General features: G+C 37.2%; 3 protein-coding genes across 5 annotated transcripts; 1 reads left to right on the top strand and 2 right to left on the bottom strand.

Annotated features, from left to right (window-relative positions):
• Positions 1 to 1,356: 1,356 nt before the first annotated feature.
• On the bottom strand, positions 1,357 to 2,560 carry LOC129241568 (hydroxyacylglutathione hydrolase-like protein). The gene is made up of 3 exons (XM_054877968.1): positions 2,418 to 2,560; positions 2,211 to 2,359; positions 1,357 to 2,156 (listed from the first exon to the last, which is right to left on the bottom strand). The coding sequence occupies exons 1-3, from the start codon at positions 2,464 to 2,466 to the stop codon at positions 1,440 to 1,442; spliced, it is 915 nt and encodes a 304-aa protein (XP_054733943.1). The 5' UTR covers positions 2,467 to 2,560; the 3' UTR covers positions 1,357 to 1,439.
• Positions 2,428 to 4,414, bottom strand: LOC129241567 (hydroxyacylglutathione hydrolase, mitochondrial). 3 transcript variants are annotated; one of them, XM_054877967.1, is made up of 3 exons: positions 4,348 to 4,414; positions 3,670 to 3,785; positions 2,428 to 3,619 (listed from the first exon to the last, which is right to left on the bottom strand). In XM_054877967.1, exons 2-3 carry the CDS (start codon positions 3,751 to 3,753, stop codon positions 2,894 to 2,896), a joined length of 810 nt encoding a protein of 269 aa, XP_054733942.1. In that variant the 5' UTR covers positions 3,754 to 3,785; positions 4,348 to 4,414; the 3' UTR covers positions 2,428 to 2,893. The 3 variants fall into 3 exon arrangements, with proteins under 3 accessions (XP_054733942.1, XP_054733940.1, XP_054733941.1); XM_054877965.1 differs by lacking the exon at positions 4,348 to 4,414 and adding an exon at positions 3,881 to 4,341; XM_054877966.1 differs by lacking the exon at positions 4,348 to 4,414 and adding an exon at positions 3,986 to 4,341.
• Positions 4,415 to 7,019: 2,605 nt separating this feature from the next.
• LOC129241418 (uncharacterized) lies at positions 7,020 to 8,543 on the top strand. The gene has a single exon (XM_054877712.1). It carries the CDS (start codon positions 7,094 to 7,096, stop codon positions 8,243 to 8,245), a length of 1,152 nt encoding a protein of 383 aa, XP_054733687.1. The 5' UTR covers positions 7,020 to 7,093; the 3' UTR covers positions 8,246 to 8,543.
• Positions 8,544 to 8,756: the final 213 nt, after the last annotated feature.

The following is an 8,756-nucleotide window of genomic DNA, read 5'->3' as shown; positions in this document are numbered from 1 at the left end:
TTTGATACCCTGAATTCCACTGATTCCGGCGGATTTACCATTCGATTTCAAACGTTTGCAGTTCCCTATTCGCCTTGCCTTCGCTATGAGAATTAATAAGGCGCAAGGACAGTCTCTACAAATGTGCGGTATTAATTTAGAATACCCAATTTTTTCTCATGGACAATTGTATGTAGCTTGCTCACGAGTTGGCAAACCATCGTCATTATTCACGCGAAAGATGAAAAAACCAAAAACGTTGTCTACCAAAAAGTGTTACAATAAAGTTCGAATGAAATTGTATCAAAGAATTTGCTTTGTTTCGTATTAATTTTATTCTCTCTCAGCAAATCATTGAATTTATCGTCTAGCGAAGCGGGCGAGGGTACGCTAGTATATATATAACGGTCTCACAAGTCTTCAGAAAATTATGCTTTTATTTGAAATTACATAACAAAATCGAAGTTATATGGTTCTGTGAAAACACTAAGAATCAAGCTTGGTATATACAGACAAAAATAATTGTGATAAAGGGTCTTTCAAAAGTGACGCCTAGATACCAGTAGTGAATAATTCCTAGACGGTACCTCTTTTTTATGCCGTCTTTGGGATATGTCAAGTGGACAGATAAATAATTTTACACGATAGAACGACGCGTCAAAATTATAGAAACTAATTATGCAAATGGTTGATCTCTAAGATCTCTATATACCCGGCCAAGTATTGTCACTTCAGCAACATTCATCAAATATGTATGGAGAATGTTAATGCTGTTACAGCAACAACAAGCCATTATTTTGTTTATTTTACGAATTTTGCTATGTCGAATTTAATTGATCTTAGGTATGTCCGAAATTTTGTGTTTCTAGCAAAATATTACGTGTATAAGGATTAGAATAAGTCACTAGCAAAATGGCATCGCAATGAACGGGCAACCATCGGAGCGGTGCTTCTAAATAATATTTCTTATTGAATGCGCGTACCACAATTGTCATGCAAAAATCTTACCTGTTAAAATCCTAGTAGAAAAATTCCTCAAATTTCACTTGAAGATGTCCGGAATGGCAATGTTTCCACACAGTATAGGATTTTAAGCCCTTCGCACTCAAAACTTCAACAAAAACTTTAAAAGAGATAAATAAAATGTTATGCAAACAGTTTATAACCAGTAATACAACGGAAATGGTAAATATGTTTTATCCAATAACGGCATTTCCTGTGCATGCTGTCACTTGCGTAGTTCACATTTTTGCAGGGCGTCACAAGTGAAGCAAATTAATTTTTTTGAATAAACAAATGTTACTAAGATTTTTGAAATTTCTGCTGTTAATATAAACTTTCGCGACTTCGAATCCACTAATTTTCTACACGCTAGCCCTATTAAAATATATCAGAACGTGCTAGATTTCTTTATTTTCTCGCAAATACATTCATACATTCCTTTTTCTTTGATACACCCACTACTTGAAAGTATCCCGTTGTTTGCGCAAACAAAACATAGTATAAATCGGGTCTGTTTCGCCGGTGTATTTCTGCACATCCGGGTGATCCACGCGGAAAAATGGATTCCAAAGCTTCTCCTCGCACAACAACGAAGGCGGTGTTGGTAATTTGCATTCACGTTGGTCTTTCGCCCACGACAAACGTGAGCTAATGTTTGAATTTTCAGGCTCAATCGTTTCGGCAAAACGTAAATTGGGAATTGTATTTTCGTGACCACCAAATACACGTGACTCTTTGGGCAACGCCATTAAACGGTTTACAATGGCATACATTTGTTCCGGCGAACCCTCCATAAAGCCACCACAGCCGCCCTGGAAAATTGTGTCGCCTGTGAAGAGCGCAGGTGGTCCACCCGCACCGCATTCCACAAAATAGCAATAATGGCCAATTGTGTGGCAAGGTGTATGCATGCAATTCACCGTCATCTCCCCCACTTTGAACTTGTCATCATTCTTAAGGAAATTGCTGACGCACTTGATGCGCTCATCGCCGGCACAGATCTTCACATCGGGACATGCTGCAGCCAATTCTGTCGTGCCACCAGAGTGATCCTCATGATGATGAGTGATGAAAGCGTAAGAAAGTTTTAGTTCCTCTTTTTTGAGTATTTCAAAGAGTATTTTGTTATCGGAGAGATCGATGGCGGCTGTACAGCCGGTGGGCAAGTCTTTAATCTGCAAAATGAATGCAATGAAGCAATGTTTAAATACAGACACCAAAAAGCTTACCAAGTACATGTAGTTGTTCGCTCGTGCAGGTATTATCTTGACTAGCATACCTTCACAACATACGTCTACAATTTTACTATGAGGCTCAGGAGCAGCTTTTGGCGGCTTACACGGCTGATTGTCGGCCCGCAAACGACGCGCGCGAAATACTAGGTTTCATACAATTGAGGAAAGCGCTAATAACTAAAAATTCATTTAATTACATACCATAGCTGTATATATTGTGGGCAAAGCCACGCCCAAATAGTGACCACATTTATTCCAACTAAATTCTATTACAAAATTTACAAATTTCAATATTAAGGCAAAAAATCACAAATAGTTTATTTAAATTTTTAATTCGGTTTGAATTACATTGACATACATAAATTCACAGTTTTCTCAACACAATTTTTCAAAAGTTTTCACCCAGTATTTATAAAAATAAAATCGTAACAAAAAATAAATCTAGTCCTCATTTACTTATTAAAGATTTATAAGCACTGAACTAATTTAATATAAGATATAAAATTAACAGATTGACCCAAAAAAAAAAAAAAAACAAATATATATGTATATTTCTACAAACAAACAACCAAAACAATTAAAAAAATAGAAGTATATGAGAAAAAGTTAAGATTTGCGCCTGCCATATTATGGCGAGCTGTATCTGTATCTCTTCGAAATATTTCTTATTTCAAGCTTTAAGCCCTGAAGTTGTCCTTCTCCTTGCGCAGACTACCCATAGTTTTAATGGGATCCTCTGCTTTAGCATGCTTTTGCACATCAAACTCATGTACACGCATAAATGGATTCCAAGTCTTTTCCTGAGCAATAGTCGAGGGCACGGTGGGCGATTTGGTAGCACGTTGCAACTTCGCCCATTCGATGCGTTCCGAAATACAAGCATTTAACGGTTCCACATGTCGTGCATAAGCCAAATTCTGCAGCGTATACTCGTGACCACAATAAACTTTTGTTTCATCCGGTAGAGAAGACAATTTTTGACATAATGCCGAGTACATTTGATCTGGCGTGCCTTCAAAGAAACGCCCACAGCCACCTTGGAAGAGTGTATCACCGGTAAAAACGGCATGTTCATCACCATTCGGTGAACGCACATAGTAACAGATATGACCTTTAGTATGACAAGGCGTGGCCATACAAGTCACTTCAAGATTACCAATTTGAAAGCACTCATCTTGGGTTACTTTGTGCGTGAGACCTTCAATACGATCATCCCCTCCATATACTGGCAGCGATTTATCGAATTGTTTGAGTAACTTCTGATTACCGCCGGCGTGATCCCAGTGATGATGCGTCGTAAGAATTTTAGTTAATTTAAGATCTTCGGCCTGTACGGCAGCAATTACAACATCTGGGTCAACGGGGTCAACAACGGCTGCATTTTTTGTTGCTTTATCGATAATCTAAATTAGAAATATTAATTTCAAATCAAATATTAATATGCATGACTTACCAAATACATGTAATTGTCTTCCAGCGCAGGCAACACCTTCACGTTAATACAGGAAGATTTTATATCCACAACTGAGCTGTGCATCTTGTTTATACCAACTTTCAGTAATTTTTGTACTGCAAAAGAAAGCAATGAAAACTTTAATTGAATTTTGTTGTTTGGAAGATAATATTTTCTATCTATTCTATGACTTTAGTTGGAAAACAATCACTTTTGATGTCAAAACGTCGCAGCGACACAAAATCCAGACTATTCCGCTTGATAGCAAGTGTGCTTGCACTTGCCCAAGCGGGCGGGCGTCCGCCGCTGCACACACCTCGAAAATAAACAGCAGATACATTGCGCACAACACCCTGCTGTACGTTTCTCCAAGCGGCGGAAAGCATTGAACTTTATAAAATATTACTAAATACTTGGTTTTGTGCTTCAGTAACTGTATATGTGCGTGTGTGCGTTTAATAAAATTATCTTTAAGTAATATTGATTTTGTTCCACTATCGTCGCTATTTTGTGTGCTTTTAGCAAATTTGTGCTTTGTTCGCAGACGTTTGCAGCCTGCTCTCTTTGCGACAAAATCACTAAATTCTAGTTAATAAAATAGTATGGCGTGCAGAAAATTGATGAAATTAGAATGAAACTAAAAATTATTATTAAACTGTAAAAAAATAAGCTCCGTACTCTGAATTCTGATTAGATTAAATGTATGGTTGCCGGACTAAGCGGCAAACAATGCACTCAAGGTCGCGTGAGAAGGGAACAATTTCGTTTCATGGCTTAGCCATCAATTACCCACAGACATAACAGTCAACCGTACCAACCTTTCGTAGTGGCACAGGTCGCATGAAACTCCTATCCATAGTAAGAACGCTGAAAGCGGCTATTCTCGCTTGTCGGCATATACAGAAATTCGGTATGCACACACGAGATACCCAGATACAAGTAATATACAAAGCATTAAAGTTAAATTGGTTCTCAAATTTTCTAGAGCTTGACTTCTCGGATTAAAAGTCAGTAATTTATAATTGATTGAAGTACTATTTAATGTGTAATTAGTTGGCATATTGTTATTGGAATTTACCCTTAAACGCATTATAACAAAAAAAAAAAAAAAAAAAATTTGTATTTGTAATTTTTGCTAATGTCTGTAGCATTCAACTCGAGACCCAAATAAATAAAATCAAAATATTAAATAAACATTTAATTTGAAATATAACCAATTGGTTTTTAGTACTTACAAAAAATTCATAGTCACATCTCCGCCTAGAGAAAGAAAAGTCAGCTGGCACGGTTTTATGTGAAAAATCAACCCGCCGCAATTTTCACCGCTTACGTCAGCGGCAACAGAAACATTCTGTGGTGATGTGATGGTCTTAGCTCACACTTTCAGCGGTTTTAAGCTGGTGGGTAACTGATGCATTCAGAATTTACATGATAACAAATGCGGTGGCAGCACTGAATCTCGCTACCGCTGTTTTTGACATTACAATCTTGGTGGATTTCTGTTTGCAACACCGAAATTCCTCAAATAAATATGTCTCTGTGGAGATGAAATTCCTCAAATAAGTATAAGATACGCGTGAAGTAGATGTCGCTGTGGAGGAAGGATATTTAAATTCAGATCCGTTTTCTTTGCTTAATGAAAGATGGCAACACTATTGTATTATTTGGATGAAGGCAATAAGAATTACACTTGGGCCCGATGCGCATTCATATGCCGAAAAAGAAGATGAGCAGCGCGTGAACATTTCCGATCTTAGAGCGCGTCAGAGCACTCGAGATGGAAGAATGGCCCGCAGACAACACCAGCTCGAGTTATTTGAAGCTGCCGAAGTGGCAGAGGATGTATTATGTATATGGTCCTGGAATAGACAACTCAATGTAAATTAAAAAAAAAAAAAAAAAAAAAAAAAAAAAAAAAAAAAAAAAAATTTTATCCTAAGTAAAGTGCTTTTCAAACTTTAAATGCCTTCTTCTCAAAATAGTTTTTTCAAAATCGACAAAGCCAAAACTACTCAAAAACGGCTAAACCGATTAGTCTCAAGTTTTAACACGAGCTTCTTAAATATTATATATTTTTTAGTAATTAATTAAAGATTTTTTCACACCGATAAATATATATATATATATATTTTTTATAAACAATTTAAGGCCGAAATTTTGTTCAAAAATCTATTTTTTTTTTTTTTTGAGAAACCGCCATTTTGTGAAAAAAATTTATTTTGCTTATTCCTTCGATTAATTACTAGATTTAACAAAATTACTTTAACAAAATCTGTTTGGTTTTTTAATTTCAGAGATATAGTGGTCACCGCAAAACGTCGTTTTTGAGAGGAGCTCCCGGAGATCAGCTGTAACTCTTTTCCAAATAATATTTTTACTAATACTACCTAAGTCCTAAAATACAGTTGAAAGATAACATAAAAAAATTGTGTATGAATTTTTAGATCAATAATTTTAAAAGTTTTCTCAGAAAAAAATCGGCTTTCTAACAGGATATAACCCCTTTATTAAATTTATTAAAAAGTGCATGCACTAATAAAAAAAAAATACTTGTTTGAAGGGAAGTCTGATTTTTCGCTCTTACCGACTATAAGCAGGTAAAAATATTTAGGTTTCAATAAATTCCAACAGAAATTGTTTATCTGAAAGCAGCCGCGATGCGCATACATACTATACGGTGGATTTGGCCTATAAACGGTCGCTCCAGACTGAGAAGTCAAATATGTACACAAACTCACCATATGGTCAAATGCACTCGATGGTCCATTGGTACGAAGATTTGTTAAAATTTTTTTAAGATTTAATTTTTTCGTATTATATTATTTTGCTTCATTCTGTTCTAATTATTGTATTCCCCTATTTTGTTTTTTTTTTTTTTTTTGTTTGTCGGGTCACGGGACACATTAGCAAGTACAGCACCCAGACACAATTAAGTCCATTGTACTGCACTTGCATTCCCTTTTTAATTTTCTTTAAATCTACTGGACCTCCGAAGAAATCTGAGTAGATTTTGTGGTGCCAAGGAGCCAAGTTGGTCACTTCTTACACACGACTGCCAAATTCACATCAAGCCTGATTCGTACGAAGGCTGGGCAGACGCACAGAAAGTGGTCCGCCGTCTCATCCTCCCCTCCACATGCTGGGCAGAGTGCATTGTCTGAGATGCCTACCTTTTCCAAGTGCTTTGCCCATTGGAAGTCTCCCGTCATCAGTCCAACTAGCTGCCTACAGTCCCCTCTGATTAGTGACAGGAGGAACTGCGACAATCGGTCGGGCATGACAGGTAACATCAGTTTTTTTTATTAATTTTACTATAATTCATTTCATTCCTTCCCCCTCTCACAGTAAAATTGAGCACTTAGAAGTCATTAAAAATTATTTTCTATAATATTTTTCCGCACATTCATAAAAATAATCAAGAAAAATGTCGGATACACCGCTTGAACGCAATTCCAACTCCAAATCAAATCTCATTGAAGTACAGCATGTTGGCGTCACAGCAAAACTACAGTCACCGCTCAAGTATCTGCTACAATCATCACCTTCTTCGACAGAGACAGAAAACGGTCAGTTGCTCTTTCACGATCATCATGGTCACAAGCTAAAGTACAACAAATTCTCGAATGATACCCAAGCTGAAACAGAAACGGCGGGTGACAGCCAATCCAAAGCTTTGTACGAAATGCGCGCAGTGCGCGAGGCCTCAACACGTCCGGGAGGCAAACGCAATCCAACACCTTCAAAAATCGAATTTCAACTTTATAGAACGGCATCGAGACGGATGCGCCGCTCGAAAAGTACGCCGGCAACTGCAATGAAAGGTAATGGTAAGAAGAGCAAGCGTAAACTTTTTCCAGAGCAACAAGAGGCCAAAAAAAATCCATCGAACTATTGCAAATGTCATAGGCAACACAACACGGATAATAATACAATTTTCCAACGTCTACGCCAATCGCTCGATAATATGCGTACCGCTCGTCCGCATGTTTCCAAACCAAAAGTACCGAAATGCATCAACATTTTTGATGATCTACCCGAGGACTGCCAACAACATACGAAGGCAGAAGAAAGCAAACAACCGGAACGAGATACAACACCAACACGCGAAACACGTATCGGCATCTACCCTTTCGAACATGGCTGTGCGGAATATTTGCGCACCACCGATTGTCATCCGCAGCTGTTGTCCATCGTGCTGGCCGAACGCGCCACCTACTATGCAACGCGCTTCTGGGCGGAATTCTTCGGGAGTTTGCACATTGGTGTCACCTTTGTGGTCACTTTTCTATTGCAGGCGTACCGTTTTGTACTCTATTCGCTGGTGAATACGCTCGTGGTGGGATTTCTGCACATGACATCAGATTATTTGATTAAGCCGATATTGACAGTTTTCTTTAATGGCTTTCTCCAGCCACCGCTAATACTGGTGTACAATATTTTGACATCCGTGCGTGATATTTTAGAGCCCGTGGCCGAGACTATAAATAATTTTATGCGTCCAGTGGCAACGGTGGGGAGAAGCTTACGTCTGGTTCATGCGACCTATAACAATAAGAAGTTAGTGAAGGAGGTTTGACGATTTGTTTTTTTCGTTTCTAATAAGAACTTTTTAAGTTTCCTGTGTAAATTTACTTAAAATATTATTGTTTAGTGGGCATATTTGTAATTTTATTTACACTTGTATACATATTTTCATACTCACTTACATAGCGCTAAACATAGTTTTCTTATTCACATTATTTTTTAAATCATCTTATAAAGGGTTTTCCAATAACAAATGTTATTTTGAATAGCCCGCTATTTCGGTAGATGTCACTGTTGAAGCTGTCATTTTTTGATATTTGACAACTACGCCATTAATAAAAATGGAACGACACACGCTTAAACAACGCATTGAAATTATTAAAATTCACTATAAAAAAGAGGTTGTCTGTAAAGTCGGTTTACTGACGATAGTTTAACGTGATAACGTCATAAGAAAATACTGATTGAATGGTTGCATTTTTCAAAAGAATATTTTAATTTTATTTGTTTGATAGATATTTTGTATGGATATAGAGAATGAGGTAACATTAACATAACATAAT

This window comes from Anastrepha obliqua, chromosome 3 (assembly GCF_027943255.1).
Source record: "Anastrepha obliqua isolate idAnaObli1 chromosome 3, idAnaObli1_1.0, whole genome shotgun sequence".
Classification (NCBI taxonomy): domain Eukaryota; kingdom Metazoa; phylum Arthropoda; class Insecta; order Diptera; family Tephritidae; genus Anastrepha; species Anastrepha obliqua.
The sequence above is the reverse complement of the archived record's forward strand: the minus strand, read 5'-3'. Positions and strand labels throughout refer to the sequence as shown.